Below are 21,371 nucleotides of genomic sequence, written 5' to 3' on the forward strand. Positions count from 1 at the left end.
GCCATACAGATTGTTCGTAGACCCACCTCGTACATATCGTAAGGAGTTGCGGATGAATATTCCCCATTATGGCATTAAAATCATTACAGATTACTGTAGTCGGGCTGTCAACTTGATCAACTTGTTTAGCCAGCCCATAGTGTGAGCTTAAAGATTGACCCCGAACAACACGCACTTGAACAAAATGTGCATACTTCTCAATAGCGGCGTCTGAATAATTACGTTGAACTTCAACCATCATTTGAACATCATCATTGTTCGAAAGTTCGAACGCTGTATAAGTTAATGGCAACAATGATGTTGAAAATCTGTACTGCAACGACAACATTCTTCTGTTACTTCCAACATGAGTGTTCATCGAAATCTTCGTTATCAGCTCCTCAAGAGTTATGTTTCTCTTAAATGATATTTTAGCATGCTCATTTAATACGAAAAACAACGCCATATTCATCTTCTCGAATTTCACCATTATAATAAACAATAGCTGAAAGTCGCGCCATTCTTTGAGTTTAAAAGTGCGGTAATATTATATCTGCAAAAAAATAACTTAAACAAACCTGATTAAATAAATTATATATGAACGAAAATATAACACAAAATTTTTTTACACATCAACGTAAATAAATTAAATAATATAATTTTATATTATTACCTGCACCGCAAAACTATTTCGACGTATGCTCACTCTTTTCAATTTTACAAACATAAAAATTAATTAAAAATAATTATTATAATATTTTTTCAAATAATGATAATAAATAATAAGTATAATTAAAAAATTATAACAAAATTACCTTATAACGAAAAATCGCACGAACTTCTAAATCAAATATAAGAAGATTGCCAGAATTATTATTCGTTGACGAAATTGTTGTATTAATTTATAAGAGAGAAGAGATGCGAGGAGATGTGAGGAGAGATGCGAGAACGGGATGTATTTATAAACATATAAGGTGCGGTACTTGCACCTCGTTATATGTAATTATTATATAGCGCGGATCAATGACCGCGTTAAATATAATTTTGGTACAACGTATATCACGGCTATTGATCCGCGCTATACGCCTACGTGGCGTATAACACGGAACAGGGGGCGCGCTATACCCCTCGTGCAACCCAGTCAGTGTAAAGTGCGGTATAGAAGGACTATATTTCACGTGACGTCAAATCAATATATAACACAATTCAAAAGACGTGCTTTACTGCGATGAATGTTAAATCAAAAAATATAATCTAATCGATGTTAGATCGATCCCCCGTAATTTTTAGGAAAATCGCCTAAAATCAATGATCCACTGACAATAACAATAATAACACAGAATGACTATAATAAGCTTTCCACTATGACAAGATGGAGTTAGGGAGCACTAATTGCTGAAGAATAAAAATAAGAATATATTTGAGTGAAGGGTTTGCCCAAATTTTGCCTCTAGAAGTCGCATCATTGCCAGCTGTTAAGCCCTCCTTTTCCTTTTAACTCACATCTTCGCTCTTTGACTCTCACTGTTGGTTTACACTTGCATCTCTCTCTTTAGTGACCTCATATGTATCATCATTTCTTTGCTAGTTCCTCTCCTCCGCCTCACATTCTGTCTCTCCCTCGTTTATTGACAGAAAACAAGCAAGATTACTTTGTAATTTGACCCTGTTCTTTTTAGATGCTGAATAAACGAAAGTAGCCTGTGAGAGAAGAAGAAGAGGAGGAACAAAAGACAAAGGGAAATAATGTCTAACTATTCATTCTTAAACCACCAGCTCTCGAAAAGCACCTCCATTTTCGGCTTGCGTTTGTGGGTTGTTCTTGGAATCTGCGTTGGAGCTGCTATCGTCATCGTTCTCTTCCTTATCTCCCTCTGGTTCACTTCTAAACGCCAAAAGAAATCGACCCGTAGCGGCCACAACAGCAGCTTTAAACCTACTCATAACTCTATCGTCCCCAGTGTTTCCAAAGAGATTCAGGAAATCCGGGTCGACCCATCTCATCATTCTAATCCTGACGCTAAGCTTCACCAAGCTTCGAACCCCGACCCACTTCCAGAATCGGAACATGTAGTGGTTCTTCATTCAGAAGAAGACAACAGCGCCGTCTCCGGGCGCAACAGAATTCACATTGAGATAGGGAAGGATCATCGGATTGCATATCCCGAACGTGGAACCGGTTCGGGTCATGGATCGGGTGAATCCCGGTCTGGTGATCAGGGGATGACGATTATGGCGGCTCCGGAAGTTTCCCACTTGGGCTGGGGACATTGGTATACTTTGAGAGAGCTTGAGGAGTCTACTAATGAGTTTGCTCCCGAGAATGTGATTGGTGAAGGCGGTTATGGAATTGTTTACCGTGGTGTTTTGGAAGACAATACTAAAGTTGCTGTGAAGAATCTACTAAATAATAGGTAAAAGAGCTATATTTTTCCTTCAAATTGCAGGCTATTTGTGAGTTTTAGATGCATTTGTTGGATTAGGCGTGACTTTCTCAAAACTGATAGGAAGGTTTACTGCATGGAGTTTTATGTTGATGAAAATTGGGTTTTTCATGTACTTTTCTATAGGGGTCAAGCTGAAAAGGAGTTTAAGGTTGAAGTGGAAGCAATTGGACGCGTAAGACATAAGAATTTGGTGAGATTGCTTGGTTATTGTGCGGAAGGAGCTCATAGGTACTCTCACTGACTCATTCTCTGTTTTTTGTTGCATATGGATGTTGAGTGGCAGCATTTGAAGTTTTGATTTTTTGTTAGTGTTTTCTACTTTTTCGAATTGTAAAACCTTAGTATCGTGCAAGCATTTGCTAACAACATACTGAATTGATGCCTATAGGATGCTTGTTTATGAATACGTTGACAACGGGAATTTAGAACAATGGCTTCATGGAGATGTTGGGCCTTGCAGTCCTCTTACATGGGAGATCCGTATGAATATAGTGCTTGGAACCGCTAAAGGGTAAACTTTTTTGGTTGACTGAAAAGGGTAACACAGCTTGAATTGTCCTTGCTTTCCTCCTCCATGTTGCTGACATCGTTTTTTTTTTGCAAACTTGAAATTTGATTCAGATTGACATATCTGCATGAAGGACTTGAACCTAAGGTTGTTCATCGTGATATCAAGTCGAGCAATATTTTGCTTGATAAACAGTGGAATGCAAAAGTATCTGACTTTGGCCTAGCAAAGCTCTTGGGTTCGGAAAGGAGCTATGTGACAACTCGTGTGATGGGAACATTTGGGCAAGTTGAATATCTCTTTGTGAAAATCATTTTGGTTATCTAATGATTTGATATGATCGGTCATGGCTGATCCATTTGTACCGGCTCTGTTTTGTAGATATGTAGCTCCTGAATATGCTAGCACTGGCATGTTAAATGAGCGAAGTGATGTATACAGCTTTGGCATTCTTCTCATGGAAATAATTTCAGGAAGAAATCCAGTGGATTACAGCCGGCCTCAAGGAGAGGTTCGTAGATATTGATTTAGTTAATCGATAATGTTTACCTATGATCATTTCTAGATGGCTCTTCTTGGTCCTTTTCATTAAAAAATGTTTTCAATTTATGTAACTTTCATCAACTTTTTAGGTAAATCTGGTGGAATGGCTTAAAACAATGGTTACCAACAGGAATGCGGAGGGTGTTTTGGATCCAAGGTTACCTGAAAAACCTTCTTCCAGAGCACTGAAACGAGCCCTTTTAGTTGCTTTACGCTGTGTAGACCCAAATGCTCAAAAAAGGCCCAAGATGGGGCATGTGATTCATATGCTTGAGGCTGATGAGTTTCCATTTAGAGATGTAAGTTGAAACATGATCTCCAAGATTCATATTTGTATTTTACACTTACCATTGTTGAGTTTTAACTGTGTGTTTCCCTTTGCTTGTGGTTGTTAAAATTTAATGGAGGAGCACGTGCATTTCATAGACCAACTAGATTATCATTAATTTTGTCATACAATTTTTTCTTTCATACTTTTTTTCCTAGATGTTTCATTTTTAAGGAAATGTTAAGTCAATTTAATACAACTAATCATATTTTAAAATTGTTTAGTTAGCATAATGTATAAATCGTGCATGCTCTGTTCATTATTGCCCTTGTTGATGAGAAATTGAGACAAGATTAGTTGCTTTCAGTGATACTTGAGTTTAATTGGGGAAACGGAAAAAAAGTACCCATGTGCCTCTAGGATCTATTAAATGATATTTTGGTCCAACCTTGTAAAGATAATGCTTTTGCAAAATCGCATATCTTGAACGTGTAAATCTTGCCAAGATGTGTTGGTGTGATTCTGCCACATGGTCTTTTTATTAGCAGATTATTCTGTTTCATCTGTATTTTCTTGCTGCATTTAAATTTCAGGACCGTAGAGCTGGAAGGGATAACATGCGCTCCACACAAGATGGTGTGAAGGATAGATTGGCAGAGAAACCTATGAATGAATCAGGTGACAGCAGTGGATATGAAAGTGGTGCCCAAACTAATAGATCATTATGGAGAAAACCAGAATCTGAAGAGCAATAGCTGTGCAAAATCAAAGTTAAGCTGAATCGACTACGTTCTTCAGAGCCAGCTCAGGCAAACACACTACTTTCCCATCTCCGTATGTGTATAAATATGATTCATGTTGTCTCTCAATGCGATATATACTTTTTGTTTGTAGATTATGTAGGCCTTTATGCCAATTTTAGTATATTCCATTTGCTAATTAGATGCATGTAATACTGTTTCTTCATTTAACTTTACTAAGTTTTTGGCTTATGATATTATTTAGTAGTAAGATTTTTCTGTGCTGTCATGCTCTAAGCAGGCCATTAATACCATGTTACTATTTTCAATGCTAAATATCATTTTTTTTTGTCTGTTACTCAGGTAGATGATAATGGTGTTACTATAATCTGATTATTCTTTATTGATGCAGGATGACTGAATTATTAGAATCAAAGTAGGAACAAATGCAAAATCCAATTTTGTATAGCCTGATTCTATTATTTTCTGTGTAACTCAACTGCCGACAGACAAGAGAGTACATCAATAGATTGTTATTTTTTTACAAAAGATTCTACTTTTAATGTCCAAATGGTTGAATCTTGACAAAATCCCTTTGATTAGAAGCGACTAAATGACAAAATATCTGCTGTACCATGTTGGGTAGGGATATGCTATTTTCATTGTTTTCAAAGTCCAAGGCTCAAAATAAAGATGAGCTCACAAGGCTCCTGACGAAAGGTCTGTTCAGTAGTTACAAGACACAAGCCTCTCTTGTTCAGACACAACTTGACTCGACTTGTCGGAAAAGGAGATACTCGTACGATGGTTGGCAAGAAGATGACAAAGTTAAAAACTTTAGCTCATTATTTCTCTCTCCAAACTTCCCTCGATCTACTTGGATACTTCATTAATTTTGACATTTTCATACATTTTCTTCGTTATTGGGTAGATTCAGCTTATTTCATCTTCGAACGAGCTGTTTTCCAAGAAACTGATCTCATTGAACTTGATGAAACAGTTGAGTCCTACGGTTCACAAGCATCCCTAACGAATTGTCATACGGGCCTTATTTCGGCATGAGAAAAACTTCGACAGCTAAAGGTCTTTGATTGGGCTTGCTATCATTTCTCATTTTGTGTGGTTTTTCATCTTTTAATGAAGGTAGCTTCCTCTCTTTCCTGATTAAGCCTTTTGGTCCCCCACAAACAAGGCTAATGTCGAAGAATTTTATACGAGATTTCGCTTGTCATCTGTTGATTAAGATTCCATTTCACAACATAAAAGCTCAATCGCAGATCAAATTTTCCTACATTCCAGGTTCGTAAAACATGATAGGCCTAGATTTTGGACCCCATTAATTGAACAAAGTTTGCTTTTGTTTCCGCTATCAATGCCCCCAAACTTATATATAATTTTCCCGTTTTGGTATGTTGATTCTTCCACGTTTCTTTGGGACCGAGTTCTTGTATAATTAACAACATTTCTTCTTTTTTTGGTAAATAATTAACAACAATGAAGAAGGATTTCATTTAAAGAAGAATAAATCTTTGGTTAAAAGTAATTTAGATAGCTTCTCTCTTCTTCTGTCTGAAATATTTTGTGAGATATGTAAATATCTATATGACTTCTCATCTGTTGGGAAGAAAAGGCCTTTAAATTTCGAAACACATTAAAGGTGTCGAGAACTGTATACATGCTGGAATCTGGAAACAAATAAGAAACTTTCTGAAGATATATCTTCTTTTATTTTGTCTTTGCCTTTTAGTTTTGCTATTTTGAATCTGAAATGTTTGGGACTATGCTAAATACATTACTCATGTGATTTTTTTGGTGGAACTAGTGAAGATCTGATATTATTTCAAAATAATGGTTCATTCATCGCCTCAAACCCACCAACAATAAAACAAAAATGAAGCCTGGCATTATTGGGGGTAATAGGCTGCTGACCTTCTCTTGATTCATGGAGTTTTGAATAATAAGGGGTCCTACCTCGAGGTTGAGAACTACTACCGACGGGGCTTTATACTGTGACGGAATTCTGATCATCCACTTGAGTTAACCGAAAAACACCCGAGGAATTTCTTCATTGATCTCTACACTCAGGAACAAAACACTGCTTCTAATACTTCTCAGTGAATATTAGACTAGGAGGCTTTACTGTTATTGTCACTCCATTTGAAGTTGTTGCAATTGCCTCATAATTGGATTCATTGTCACCTACATAGTCACCACCCTGGTGAAGTTCTTTACCTTGGGAGAGCTTTCATATTTGCTAAATATTGCTATAAAGGACGGGTGGTTTAGTTCATTTCTCTCTTCGCTGCAATTCCATTGACTTCGTCTAAGCAAACCTCTCATCTGTGCATCATTATAGCCAAGGCTGCAAAGGAAGCCCTGGAATTCAATGTCATTGATGTCTAGAGGTGTCCCCCGGATATCATGAAGTTGGTTTGTCAAAGCAGTTCCGTTGTTGTTGATATTATATGTAGTGGTCATCAACTCATCAAAGCTGATCAGATGGCTGTCCCAGACTCCCCATAGGGTTAAGAACTTTCAACAAAACTACCACAGCTGCATGGGGTACTTCCATTGATGTGCCTGAGCACTATGCATAGTCTCTCACAAATACGTAGTTGCCTGTTTTAATGAAAGTCTTGTTTAGGGAGTGCGTTGTGAGTAGATTGCAAAATGACTTCTGATATGTAGCAAAATGAGCTGGAGATATCTCAATTTCAGATAGCTTAGTGGAAGTGAGCTAGCACTGAAGCCATGAGTGATATGGTTGTAACTTGTATTATAAGAAAGAAACAGGTTTAAGTGAATGGTCCTTCTGGACTGTGTATGTCTTGTATTATTCAGGGTCTTGCATTGCATTGTTGATTTCAAGCGCCAACAACTAAAGTAGCCACAAGATAACAGAGATTAACTGTATAAGTCCATCCTTCTAGTCAATGCTTCACAGAGGGAAGAGTGTGGATCAGGAAGACCTTTATGGATGATTTATTTTTCCAATAGTCTTCAAGGCCTATGGTCTTGTTTCTGGGTCATGTAGCAAAAATAAGATATAGCCACTCCAACAACTATGCTGTTAGAGACAGGCTTGAAGAAACACATTCTTGTTGTTTTTTTTGCTTCCCTCCGGAAAGAAGAAGATCTCCACAATGATTCTCCAGCCAATACGTTTAGTTGTGACGAATAAGAAATTTCGAAATTCCAATTCAAATTTGCTTTCTTATATAAGATTAAGAAACCGAAAATAATATTTGTCTTCTACAGGGAACATTATTGCCACACGAGTCTATGACTGATCCATCTTAAAGCTTTAAATCTTCAAGATAAACAATCACGTGATTTATTGATGAATAACTATGTTAAGAGTGTGATCAGTAATTCAGGACCACCACAGGGCTCGCAACTATGTGGTCATTTTGATCGATCCACTTTAGATAACCGTAGGTCACGAGAGGAGCTTTACCGTACGTCTGCACGCTCACAACGAAGTTTGCTTTTGGTATTTGTTTGTGAAGGTTAGGGTGGATGGCTCCACTGTGAATGTCATTCCATAGGTTGTTTCCACAACAGCGTGGTAAACTGATTGGTCATCTCCCACATTGGTCACAACTCTGGTAAATTTCTTAACATTCGGAGAGGTTGCATTAAACATGGCAACAAATGATGGGTAGTTTATGTCCATTTGCTCTTGGCTGCAATTCCATTGGCTTTGTCTAAGAATAGCTTTCATCTCTGCGTCACTGTAGCCTAGACCACATAAGAAATCAACATAACCTTGCCAATCTATGTCATAGATGAGTCCGGGATCCATGGCTTTGTTTGGATTGATATGACCTGCCCCATAATGTAGAGGTGTTCCGGGAAGGTCAGTGGATTGGTCTGTCAAAATAGTTCCATTGTTGTCTATGGTATATGCTGTGGTCATCAAGGCTGATCGAATAGCTGATGGGCTCCATTCAGGGTGAACAGCTTTAAGCAAAGCTGTCACTCCAGCAACATGAGGTGCTGCCATTGATGTGCCTGAATATAATGCGTAATCTGAACCCAAAAGATAATTATCAAGATATTGAACTTGAATTGTTGGTGGGATTGCAGCCAACACATCGACCCCTGGAGCAATAATATTTGGCTTTAGAATGTTTGGGCTAATAGGGTTTGGTCCTCTCGAAGAGAAGTAGGCCACTTGTGGTGCTGGCTTTGTGCCGAAACTTGTGAGCACAAATCTCATGATTTTTACTCTTGCGTCATCAGCTGCCTCTGTAGCATACTTTTTTTTATCGAAGCACCAGAAGAAGATGGTAAAATCAGGCTTGGAGTGCTGAGTCCATCAATTCCCTCCGGGGTCGAATCTGAGATAAGTATTCCCGCAGCTTCACCATTTCTTGAAAGCTCTTCCGCTTACTCAAAAACGCTAATAATGCTATTGATATCACAGATGACCACCTTTCCATAGACTTCATTTTCAGTCAATACTCCAGTGCTGCATGTTGCTTTGTCAGAATCACCTTTGCCATAGTACAAAGGTGTATCTATAACTAAAACACGGCTTGGGAACTGTGATTCCTTCGAATGTTTGATTGTTTCCTAAGGTCACCGTTGCAGTGAAACTCCGATCGAGTGTTCCTGCACCAAATGTAGTAATCCATGGTGCTGCATTTTGTGTAGTACAAGGTTCTCCATCATTCCCAGCGGAGCAGACAACAACAATCCCTTTCTCTATTGCTGAAAGGGGAGCAATGGCTATGACATCTTCGAAACAAGCTGTCTGATAAAAACATAGAGATAGTGACATGATGTAAACGCCATCTGCGATTGCTTGATCCATAGCAGCAAGAACATCACTTTCTACAATCAATTCTCCGGATGATACTTTGTACATAGCAACATGTGCACCTGGTGCCAACCCCCGGGCTACACCCTGTGCATATCCGAATTGACTTGCACCTGGTAGGCTGGTACATGGTTACCTGCTGCGGTTGATCATGTGTGCGTTCCGTGTCCCAAAAAGTCTCTTGGTGTATCGTCTGGCGAGTCTGATTCACCCGCAGCCTGACTTCCTTTGATAAATACTTGGGCGCCAATGAGTTTTCTATTACAAGTAAAAGGATCGATTGTAATATTCTGACACTTGCCCTTCCACCTAGTAGGAACTGCTGGCATTCCTTTTTCGTTGAAACTGTCGCTCTCAGGCCAAACTCCTGAATCAATCATTCCTATAATCAAACCTTCACCATAAGATGACGCATTCCACAAGCCAGATGAATACCTTAACCCCATGAACTGAGGGGAGTGTGTGGTGAACAGTTTGCCAGATTTCTCCTCGTGCATGGCGATATGAGCGGGAGATTTCTTGATTTCTGATGCTTGAGATGGTGTCAGCCTAGCACTGAACCCATGCATGACATGGTTAAAGTAACATGTCTTTGTCGTGAACGGGTTTTGACAGCGATCGTAGGATGGTCCGGTGCCAAGCTTCATGGGTCACAAAAGATGAAGGTTTAAGTGTACGGTCCATATGGACTATGTACGTTTTGTATTCTTCAGGTTCTGACACTTCATTGTTGACTCCAAGCACCAAAAACAGTAAAAAAGATAGAATAAAATGGTGGTAATTGCAGAAATTCATCTTTCTAGCCTTTGCAGATTGGCTAATAGCGATGCTATAAAGATCTACGTTTGATGATTGTCCCATCATTCCCACCCACACGCTTATATATACGTCAGAAACGAAACAAAAGACAACATGAACTGCATAACGTTAATTCCGACTTGGTTTTGGGCTTTCTGGCTCTATGTCCGGTTCCTTTTATGTATTGATTTCTCCGAAGTTCTGCTCATCAATGTTAGGTTCAACCTTGTATGGGGCGTGTTGATTTTTTGTCATTATCTCAGTAGACCAAAAATTTAGACAAAAAAGTTATCACATCTTAATTATTATCAATATGGGTTCAACTCCCTTCTATGACTTGGTCTATCTCTATTTAATACAATTATTTTTTGTTACAACAGACAAGATGAATTGCAGAGCGTTAAATCCAAGTCGATTTTGGGTCCATGTTCTATTTCTTTCAAGTGTTGATTTCTCCTATGTTGTGTTCATCTTGAAGGGCGGCAGAATTTTTTATAGTCTTCTGTGTCATTATCTCAGTTTATGTTGGTTACGCTCATCAATGTTTGGGCTCCCATTTCCTATGTTTCTGTAATTTAGGTTTTCAGTATCTCTCATAGAACAACATGCTATTAAGGAAAACGTGTAAGCTTAATACTGTTATTGAAAGGTTCTTTTGTTTCAAACAGTTGCATGAATTTTGCTGGTCACCATATAATTATAAAAATGTACAGATAAAATTTTCACAAAAATTATGGGCAGATCAAATAAATGCCATAAACTATGATGAGAATTGGATCAGTATCAATAAACCTGAGCCCATAAGGTTTTGGATTTATATTGCTATATAAAGAGCAGAATAAAAATCCAGTAAAAAACTAATGGCTCCATAAAATATTTTATTGCGGATCTAGAAAACGTTTTAAGAGGGTCAAAATTGAACTATTACTTTTTGGGAGTAAATTATAATTTTATTATTGTAGTAAGACAAATTTTCCAAGTTGGAGGGAGCAAGGGCATTGCATTCGCACCTAAATGGGGACGTCTACTGCTTGGATCTCATAGTTGGAATTGTTTTTACATGAAAAACAAGGCGGTGAGGAGGAAGGGATGCACAATTGTTCTTTGACATAAATGAAGGATCTACCTAACCTAACAAAATATCTGTCAAAATCAAGTTATGGACTAAAGAAGATGAAAAATGAGAAACCAAAACAAGTGGGAATAAACATATGGCAGGACTATTGAGACATTGGTAGGGCATAGCAGGGTATCATCCCACATGGGGGCACATGCTTTAACTTTAGATACCCGGAGAAGATGGTTTCACATCCATCTCTCTCTCACAAGTTATTCTCAAACAAATCATCAATACCCAAGCAATAAAACATACCTCCAATTTTTTATTACCAACCGCTACTATATAAGACTGACTCGCAACAAAGAAAAAAAAGAGAGGTTTTCTTGTGAGTGTTGGGTGAGAACCGAAGTAAACGACGCCCAGAATGCACGCAAAGACAGACTCAGAGGTAACCAGCCTCGCCCCATCATCGCCAACGAGGTCACCGCGGCGTCCAGTTTACTATGTGGTGAGCCCTTCTCGTGATTCACACGATGGAGAAAAGACCACGACCTCGTTCCACTCCACGCCGGTGCTCAGCCCCATGGGCTCACCACCGCACTCCCATGCCTCCGTGGATCGCCACTCGCGTGAGTCGTCGTCGAGTCGGTTTTCAGGGTCGCTTAAACCCGGATCCCGGAAGGTCATGCCTAACGACGGGTCGTCCAGGGGAGCACATAGGAAGGGACATGAGCAGTGGAAAGAATGTGATGTGATTGAAGAAGAAGGGCTCCTTGATGATGGAGAGCGTGAGAAGGGTCTTCCTCGGCGTTGCTACTTTTTAGCTTTTGTTCTTGGCTTCTTCATTTTGTTCTCAATGTTTTCTTTGATTCTCTGGGGAGCTAGCAGACCCCAGAAGCCCAAGATTACCATGAAGGTCTCTCATTCGTTTCTTTTGAGCCTTTTAGATTGAATTACGATATGGGTTATCATTGATTTGCTTTATTTCATGTTTCAGAGTATAAAATTTGAGCAATTCAAGATCCAAGCTGGTTCCGATTCCACAGGGGTGGCAACAGATATGATCACCATGAATTCCACAGTGAAAATGATTTATCGAAACACTGGAACGTTTTTTGGCGTCCATGTCACCTCAACTCCTCTTGATCTCTCATATTCTCAAATCAACATTGCTTCAGGAAACGTAAGTCTAGTTCCAAAAAGCACAAACATTTGCATTATATTAAAATGTTAATTATGTCATTTGGATTGAATCTGGGTGTTTCAGATGAAGAGATTTTATCAATCTAGGAAGAGCCAAAGGTCTGTGACTGTAACGGTTATGGGAAACAAGGTTCCGCTGTACGGAAGTGGAGCAAGTTTGAGCAGTTCAACAGGAACGACATCGCATCCAGTTTCACTTAAACTGAGCTTCGTTGTCCGATCAAGAGCTTATGTGCTGGGCAAACTGGTGAAGCCCAAGTTCTACAAGAAAATTGAATGCGACATAACTTACGATCCCAAGAAATCCAACGTTCCCATTTCACTCAAGAAATCTTGCCTTTACGACTGATAAAAAGATCGAATCACATGGAAAACACGCTGAAGATATATATATATTTGTTTATCTGTTCTTCTTTTGTCGAAAAAGTGGGAAGTGGAGGAGAAATACAGCTAAGCGGGCAGGTTAAGAGATTCTGAGCAGGTAGTCAGGAACGCGGTTGTATATGTGTTGGGGCTGCCCATGTCCCCATTGAATCAGAAACAGCACATACGTTGAATTTGGTGGTTGCTTGTGGTGACAAACTTTTCTATTTTTTAATGTAAATTTTATTATTATTGGCGATATAGTGGTTAGGAGCAGAAGCTATGTTTTTTTCTTTTAAAGCTCCTCTACACAGCTCTCCAAGATTTAATATCAGAAGAGGGGTCTAACACAATTAGAGATAACTGAGATTAAGACATTGGAATTCCACAGCAGTTTCAAACTGAAACCATTATGTTGCAGTAAAACGCTTTGACATGTGATGTGCAGGGAATGTCTGGTAAACACGTAATATATTTCTCCTGTTAACAATTATAATTCAGTTAATGGAAGAAAAATAAAAGAAAAACAAACAATATACTTTATCAGAATTCAGGGATAGGTAATCAATTATTAAATCTTCTAAAAATTAGTGACTTAGATTTAACAACCAACACTAATCAAACGGTCGTAATAATTAAAAAAATTATTATTAACGTTCTTAATGATTAAAAAATTATTGTTATTATTTTTAGGTTTTGGATGATTTTTAGATAATAATTGATGTGATCTATCTCCTTAAATATTTTTTAGACAGTAATTGATGGTTTGCCCTAAAATTGTTTTTATTGAATTTCAATTTGTAAATACTTAATTACATTTGATTTGCGAAAAATATCATTTATAATGCGAAAATGATATTATTACGTTGGATGAGTACGGATGAACACCGCTAATGATAAGTACCATTAAATTAATTTATAAAATGAGAAATTATAAAATATTAAACGTATAATTATAAATTAGTTAAAAATCTAAATATAATTTATTTAAAATAAAATATTTATAAAACATTAGTTTTTAGGGTAAACTATATCATTGACCACCTAACTATTTAAATCTTATCAATCAAGTCACCTGCCGTTAAATATTAACGGAAGAGATGGCGTGGCAATTAATAAATTTGTATAATTACACATTTAGTCCTCATTACTTACACATTCTATTAATTTAGTCCTAACTTTTATTTAATTCAATAATTATACAAATTTTATTAACTGCCGCGCCATCTCCTCCGTTAATATTTAACGATAGGTGGCTTGATTGACAAAATTTAAATAGTTAGGTGAACTGATTGATAAAATTAAAAAATCGGTGGTTAAAGTAAAAGGGTTAAATAGTTAGGTGGTCCATGATATAGTTTACCCTAAAAACTAATGTTTTATAAATATTGTATTTTAATTAAATTACATTTACATTTTAACTAATTTATAATTACACGTTTATTACTTTATAATTTAACACTTTATAAATTAATTTAATGGTGCTCATCCACGCTCGACGAACGTTGTAAATTTTTTCTATTTCGAGATTGTATTCTCACATTTGGAACATGAAAAGGATTATTATGAGATAATAACTTATTACCAACAGTAGTATTTTTTGATTAAAATGGTGAGAATATCACTACCTTTAGGGGCATGCAAAACGATCTGATCTGATATGTTATCTGATCTGAAAATTTAGATATTTGATTTTTTTTTTTTTAATTCGTGGATAATTTGGAATACCAAAAATATTTTGAGAATCGAATTGGATACAAATCAAATAAATTACAATTTTGGATTATCCGAAAATCTAAAAAAAAAGACTTTTCGATTTTAGATAATCTTTAGCCCAATAAATGAGTAACTCACTAACTCATTAAAGTTATAGTCCAATAAAAGTTAAGATATTTAATTATTTGTTTATTGTGTGTGAGTAATTATATATATATATATATAGTGTAAGTATCGAATAAGTTACATTAAGTCACAAAATATAAAATATAAAATATAAATTTTTTTAGTATATTAAATTTTATATTCGGATCATGATATCCTAATATTTGATCCAGAAGTTCAGATATCTGAAATTCTGGACTGAAATAGATCAAATATCCTAATTTGCACACCCCTAATTACCTCCAAATTACTAGGTATTAGATTACTCTCACCACTTTGGAAAAAAATGCCCCTAGAATAATAAATTCTCTTCAGGACCAATCTCAATTCCTATTCTTTGTGTTTTACTTAAAATTGTAAACATAATAATAATATATAAAGAGTTTGATATAGTAAAATATTAATAAAATTGAATAGTTAAAATTATTTTATATTTTTAATATTGAATAAATTAATTATTTATAATTTTACGAGGTGAAAAAAAGATATTGTTGTAAAATATATATTTTATTTAAAATAACATCAAACTTCAAATTATTAAAAGATAAATCTTATAAATTGAAAAATGATATCTTTATTCACTCGAGACTATAATATTATATTATATTTTATATAAATAAATATGACATTTACGAAAATTATTTACAAATATAAGTTTGATATGTTAATTATATTAATTATATGTTCAATGTATTTTTATTTCTCAAACATTAGATAGTATAATGATTAAAATATCTATATAAATTTTTATTCAAATATTTATAATTAAACATTAAAATTTAATTTATTAAAAAAATATAAATCACGAAAATAAATTGAATAAATATATATATCCAAATAATCTTATATTTGTAACCAAATATTATAATACCACCTTACTACTAAACAAATTAAATAAAATAATATAACATTCTCAAAATAGTATTAGGATTTTACATTACGTAAACGAAACATCGTTAACACATACACAAATAATAAATTGATGGTACATCCCTTGCCGACTCTAATAGAGTTCCCCATAACTACTGCAACTCGGAGGACATCATCATTCATCACTCCCCAAAGCCCATGCCCATGCCCGTTAAATAATATTAATTAGAGATTAATTGGTTGCTTTATAGTTATAAATAAGACCAAACATATCACGAGTTTTTAAGTTTAATTTAATTAAAATTCAGTTAATATTTGAATCAAATAAGCTGATTTAAAATTAAACTCGACTTGGATTCTTAATAAGTTAAAACGAACTACTTGATATCTAACTCGAAAAAATGTTTAACAACTAAAATAATAATATATTAATTTTTTTATTTTTTAAAATTAATTTATGAATAATATTATATATATATATTAAAGAAGTATAATATAATATTTTCATGTACTTAAGGTTCAAATTTGAACTCGAAGTTTGATTCGAGTTTGAGTTTGAGCTTCAATCGAGCTATGTCTAAGAATGTTTCGAGTTTAAATTTTTTGAGCTGGAGTCGAGTTTCGAATTTTGATTTCGAGTAGAGCTTAAAAAATTTAAGCTTGTAGGCTTACGAACTGAACTTTAATTTTGATTCTAAATTCTAGTTAAGCTTAACAATTTTAAATTCACAAACTTTTGAGACGAGATGAATCTATCTTTAAACATTTTAAATATAATCAAACTTAATAATACTTAAATTCGAATTAAACTTAATAATACTCGAGTTGCTTTATGGCGCATGGTCGGTAACAATCGGGAGGAGTTGTAATAGTTACAAATTTGAAATAGAAGAAAATTGAAGAGTTTGAAAGCTTATTGGTATTTTTAAGATGAACTATGTTATGATTATTATTTTATTCATAATGACATAACGTTGAGATAATGCAATGATAAAATTTCCACATACTATTTAAATGTAGCATTCAGTTAAATATTATTTTAATAATGTAATGATCTGATATTGTGTAAAAAAAAATATCATATCATAAAAAATAAATATAAAAAGAATAATCAAGTGTAAGACTAACATAGAAGCAAAAATATCTAAGGACAAAATTGAAAAGTTATGAAGTTTAAGTACTAAATGGTACTTTATCCTTTTTACTTTTTCTTCTAAATTGGCCATAAGAAACAAACCAACGAGGGTCTTTTGGGAAATTAAAAGAAATATTGTTTATTGAGGCCAAACTAGAAATAAAATGAACACTCTCCATCGCCACGCGCCCACGCCATCATATTCTCTCTCCACATGGTAGGAAAACTCGTTTTCTATTTATCTTTCTAGAAAGAAAAAAAAATCCCCTCAACTCAACCTTCCCAAAAATGGCTTTCCCTCGGCAACAGTTTCAACAACACTACCAACCTCATCATCAACAACAAGAAGAGCAACAACAATCTAAAAGTTTCAGGTAAGCCCCAATTGAAAAAAAAGATCGATCTTTTGGTTATTACAAAAAAACAATTTTGATTTTCTTCTAAAGAGAAAATAAAACTCTAAAAAAGTTATTTGAATCTGTTTCTTTCTAATATGTTTGGTCTCAGGAACTTGTACGCAATTGAGACTCAGATTTCACCGCCAATTGCTTATTACCACACGCCTAATTTACAAGATTCGTCGCAGCATCTTCCTTATATCCCTCCCTGTAAGCCCTCTTTCCTTTTTTAAAAAAGAAACATTTTTTTATCTTTATTTTCTATTTAATCGATGAAGAATTATATGTTGATAAGTTAATAAATAAGCTTCGTTGCTGCTAGTTAGCGTGAACTTACAACATATTTATCTCTCTCATATTACTTTTAAGAATCAAATTGGAACCTTGTTGTTTAATGTCTCTGGGATTCAGTTGCATTCTTTGAAAACGGCCTTAGAACAACTGGGTATGTTGGGTTCTATTTATTTATTGTTTTTATTGGTTCAGTTCATGTTGCTGGGTTTGCACTGGGCCCGATTCCGGTGGCTGATGAGAGTGATGCGGGAGCTGAGATGCAATGGAACAATGAGGGTGAACCTAAAAGGAAGAAACTAAAGGAACAAGATTTTTTAGAGAACAATTCGCAGATATCTTCTGTTGATTTTTTGCAAGCACGGTCAGTCTCGACAGGGTTAGGTTTGTCGCTTGACAATAATAATAATCGGATGGCTTCTTCAGGTGATTCAGCGTTGTTGTCACTCATTGGTGATGACATAGATAATGAATTGCAGCGACAGGATGCAGAGATTGATAGGTTCCTCAAAGTGCAGGTCTGTCTTTGTTGTCTTTAGCATCTTTTTTACATATAGTTAATTGGAAATAAACATGTTTAATTAGCTTCCATGGTTATGGCAAGGATTGATTTATTGTTTCAGGACATCATTCACACCATACGTGGATAGACATGGATTTTAGAATCATTTAATGCTTGTACATTATCATGCTCTTTTGCTAAAAATTTCTGATAGTGTTTGGTTACAATTTCTTTGCAGTTTGATGTGGTTAATGATTCTGTTAGCTCTGGATAAGCAAATTATTTCATATTTACGGATATGATTGCGATTGTGGTTGGTGTTTCCTAACTGCATGGTGGTTTTGAAGATGACTTGGGCATTTGCATGTCAGGCATATGTTCATTATGTTTTCCCCTCAACATTTAACTTTTAGTATTGAACTTTTTGTGATAGAAATGTTCTTCCCCATGCTATTGTCATTATTTTGTAGAAGTGATAGCAAGTAAAATATATCTTAGACCATCTGTAATTTCCCCTTGTCACTGATTACGATTTTCTTCATCATGTGCTTTGTTCCGCATTTGTTTTCCCAAAATAAACTATGCTATTTATAGAAATGAAGGCAATTCTATCTATGATAGAAAGTAAGTGATATTCTTTTACCTCCACAGAAGCAATGCTAACTTCAATTCATTCTGTTCTCCACCTTTGAATTAAAATCTTCACTGAAGATGATTTATAAGGATCATTCTCCTTTCTTTTTATTATTCTTCTTTTCCTCTCTTCTTCACGAGGTTCTGATGTTAGTTGTGTGTGTATTATTAATTAATGGTTGTAAGTGAAAGTGAAGTATAATTTTGTTGAGTATGGTGGTGAGGTTCATGGCGGTGAAACCTACATTTGGTTGTTTGTTTTTAATATCAACTTCCTATCATTGTCACACAACATATATTTAGTCATCAAGCATCTCTGAATTTTACTTTTAGTGAAAGTACTTCTAATCTGCTTCTTTAATTAGGGTGACCGATTACGACAATCTGTGTTGGAGAAGGTTCAAGTGAACCAGCTTCAGACAATTTCACTTGTGGAAGAGAGAGTTTTTCAGAAACTTCGTGAAAAAGAAGCAGAAGTGGAGAATATAAACAAGAAGAACATGGAACTTGAAGGGCGTATGGAGCAGTTGACCATGGAAGCAAGTGCCTGGCAGCAACGTGCCAGATACAATGAGAACATGATTACTGCTCTCAAGTTTAATCTTCAGCAAGTTTATGCTCAAAGTAGAGATAGTAAGGAAGGATGTGGTGATAGTGAGGTTGATGATACAGCTTCATGTTGCAATGGCCGAGCCATTGATTTCCACCTGCTCTGCAAGGAAAATAGCAACAAGAAAGAGTTGATGACTTGTAAAGCTTGTGCAGTGAATGAAGCGTGTATGCTATTGTTACCTTGTAGGCATCTCTGCCTGTGTAAAAGTTGTGAAAGTAAGCTTAGTTTTTGCCCCATATGTCAGTCATCTAAGTTTATTGGTACGGAGGTCTTTATGTAATGGTATACGTATCAAAGCTTTAATATAATACTAAGGTTATACCCAGCGATCTTGTGAAATGACGGTTACTAGTTATGTTTGCTAGTTTGCTGTTGAAAGGCCCTTTTTAACATCTATTATAAAAGAAATGTCTCGCATTTCATTTTAAGAATTTGACACCTTCACTAAAGTTGTTGAATGAAGTGTTGTTGCTGTCTTATTCTTTGTTCTGTTATGGGTAGTTTTTATGTTTGCCTTGCATGTGCTGCCTGATTCTATGTATTTTAAGAAGAAACTTGTTCGGGAGACGTGTTATGTGATTTATGAGAACGTTATTGATGTGAGAGATCTCTTTCTAATAATGATTGGATAAGTTTCATAACACAGCAAGATCAACACGTATTTGACGTTTCTGGAGTCCTCTATGTCACGTATGGGGTCATACAGTCACTGAAACATGCATTGCGGGGGTTTAGAAAGTGAGTGTAGGTTGAGTTAAATCCCTGGCTTGTACGGAATGCTTCATGGATAGTGAGGAAAGGTTTCTCTTCCAGTATTTTGTTATGTAAACTGTTTGAAGATCAGAATTACAAGAAAGGATGTCTGCCGTAGAACATCATCAGTCAATCGTGATACTTCTTGAGATGAACTGATTACATTTGCTTTTGGTTAGGTTGAATTTTATATTAACTAAAATGATACTCGGAGGTGTTTTGATGGCTTTATAAACGAAGTATTCGTTTGATGCGTCTCTCCATTCTTTGGAAACGTGTCTTCTTTCCGAACAAAATAAAAACACGTGTCTTCTTGGATTTGATCTCTGTATCCCAAGGTAAGAGTTCAAGAACCTTGTCGGCTTTGGATCGATGGGCCAGTAAGCCAGTTCTTTTATCTGATGCTTTATAATGGGCAGCCTTTAGCTCTTCTCTGTTCCGAGGAATAAGGATCCCTAGGGCCTTGTATTGGGCTTACTCACGTGAGAGTTCTTTATCTTAGAATCACCATGCGCAATTTGCTTATTTACCACCAATTCCATGCTATTTTTTTATTGGTCTCGATTAAGTCCTAGAATCGAGTAGGATTAGATCGCGTTCCAGGAACAAGCTCTCTCCTCTTATCAATCACTCAGACAAGATAGCTGGCTTCCTTGTTTGCAGAAAATCAGAAACTTTTGTAGGCAACTGAGATAAAGAAATAATGGAGCAAGGACCATGCACTGCAACTCATTATGAATAAAATGGTGGGAGAGATATCAATACGATCTAAAGCTAAGGGAATACTAATTGCTGTTTCTGACTGAGTCCTGTGTTACTCAAAAACCAACCATTCAGCTTTATCATCTGTGTTAAAATCTGCACTACACTACACTTTTTAAGTAGTTGAACTGCCATTGTCACCTTTACCAAGCCCATTTAAAGAATTAATGAGCCCGAGCAAGCTTAGATATCAAATGGCAAGGTCCATGTACATTATAAAGTACAAATTACATCTTAAGAAGAAGAAAATTCGAAAACCCTTTACTTTTTCTCCACTAATTAGTATATATGTAGAGGTCTAAAAGGAAATAAGTTACAATTATTTGGTTTTAGAATTGGAAAAAGAAACGGTGGAGGGGGAAAGGAGAAGAGAAAGCTTTCTTTTTTAAAATATTCTTTAATGTGGGGGTTGAAGATTAATGAACTTTAATCTAATCATGCCTTGGAAAGCGATGACAAAGAAGAAAGTGATCTGGTGGCCCAATGATTATAAGCTATGCATTATTGTTGTTGTTATTATTCCATTTTCCACCTTCACATGCACTTACACCATCACCACCTCCCACCGGCACCGCAAACCCCAGCCGATCTCAGTCTTGTCATTGCCCCCACACCCCCATTTACCCTTTTTTATTCCTTCTCATTCTCCCTTTATCTCTTTCTTTCTTTCGAGATATCTCTAATGGTATGCTATTTATCAAAATAATATATATTTTCCAATTTTTATTAAAATAATACTCAAACAATTTATTTATTGCATTCTTTTAATAAATGTACGATTATGTGGAAATGTCTTTTA

The 21,371-nt window shown here is 35.6% G+C and overlaps 3 protein-coding genes and 1 pseudogene across 3 annotated transcripts; 3 read left to right on the plus strand and 1 right to left on the minus strand.

The window, feature by feature from the left end:
- The first annotated feature begins 1,479 nt into the window (after positions 1–1,479).
- Positions 1,480–4,756, plus strand: LOC120198850 (probable serine/threonine-protein kinase At1g01540). The gene is made up of 7 exons (XM_039200097.1): positions 1,480–2,393; positions 2,550–2,654; positions 2,815–2,937; positions 3,048–3,218; positions 3,316–3,445; positions 3,567–3,776; positions 4,339–4,756. Exons 1-7 carry the CDS (start codon positions 1,726–1,728, stop codon positions 4,498–4,500), a joined length of 1,569 nt encoding a protein of 522 aa, XP_039056028.1. The 5' UTR covers positions 1,480–1,725; the 3' UTR covers positions 4,501–4,756.
- A 2,859-nt stretch (positions 4,757–7,615) lies between these two features.
- LOC120198846 lies at positions 7,616–10,171 on the minus strand (annotated as a pseudogene).
- Positions 10,172–11,505: 1,334 nt separating this feature from the next.
- Positions 11,506–12,993, plus strand: LOC120198852. Its single transcript, XM_039200100.1, has 3 exons — positions 11,506–12,084; positions 12,166–12,351; positions 12,436–12,993. The coding sequence occupies exons 1-3, from the start codon at positions 11,593–11,595 to the stop codon at positions 12,718–12,720; spliced, it is 963 nt and encodes a 320-aa protein (XP_039056031.1). The 5' UTR covers positions 11,506–11,592; the 3' UTR covers positions 12,721–12,993.
- A 3,856-nt stretch (positions 12,994–16,849) lies between these two features.
- Positions 16,850–19,382, plus strand: LOC120198853 (probable BOI-related E3 ubiquitin-protein ligase 2). The gene is made up of 4 exons (XM_039200101.1): positions 16,850–16,994; positions 17,128–17,228; positions 17,505–17,827; positions 18,810–19,382. The coding sequence occupies exons 1-4, from the start codon at positions 16,909–16,911 to the stop codon at positions 19,335–19,337; spliced, it is 1,038 nt and encodes a 345-aa protein (XP_039056032.1). The 5' UTR covers positions 16,850–16,908; the 3' UTR covers positions 19,338–19,382.
- The last annotated feature ends 1,989 nt before the right edge of the window (positions 19,383–21,371 follow it).

This window comes from Hibiscus syriacus, unplaced genomic scaffold, assembly GCF_006381635.1.
Source record: "Hibiscus syriacus cultivar Baekdansim isolate YM2019G1 unplaced genomic scaffold, ASM638163v2 tig00004899_pilon, whole genome shotgun sequence".
Lineage (NCBI taxonomy): Eukaryota > Viridiplantae > Streptophyta > Magnoliopsida > Malvales > Malvaceae > Hibiscus > Hibiscus syriacus.

Excerpts from the sequence above, each read along its gene's own strand:
- LOC120198850 (XM_039200097.1), top strand. The coding sequence starts at position 1,726 with ATGTCTAACTATTCATTCTTAAACCACCAGCTCTCGAAAAGCACCTCC. Across the intron at positions 2,655-2,814 it reads TGTGCGGAAGGAGCTCATAG|GATGCTTGTTTATGAATACG; the intron begins GTACTCTCACTG and ends TGATGCCTATAG. Across the intron at positions 3,777-4,338 it reads ATGAGTTTCCATTTAGAGAT|GACCGTAGAGCTGGAAGGGA; the intron begins GTAAGTTGAAAC and ends TTTAAATTTCAG.
- LOC120198852 (XM_039200100.1), top strand. The coding sequence starts at position 11,593 with ATGCACGCAAAGACAGACTCAGAGGTAACCAGCCTCGCCCCATCATCG. Across the intron at positions 12,085-12,165 it reads AGCCCAAGATTACCATGAAG|AGTATAAAATTTGAGCAATT; the intron begins GTCTCTCATTCG and ends TTCATGTTTCAG. Across the intron at positions 12,352-12,435 it reads TCAACATTGCTTCAGGAAAC|ATGAAGAGATTTTATCAATC; the intron begins GTAAGTCTAGTT and ends TGGGTGTTTCAG.
- LOC120198853 (XM_039200101.1), top strand. The coding sequence starts at position 16,909 with ATGGCTTTCCCTCGGCAACAGTTTCAACAACACTACCAACCTCATCAT. Across the intron at positions 17,229-17,504 it reads TCTTCCTTATATCCCTCCCT|TTCATGTTGCTGGGTTTGCA; the intron begins GTAAGCCCTCTT and ends TTATTGGTTCAG. Across the intron at positions 17,828-18,809 it reads ATAGGTTCCTCAAAGTGCAG|GGTGACCGATTACGACAATC; the intron begins GTCTGTCTTTGT and ends TTCTTTAATTAG.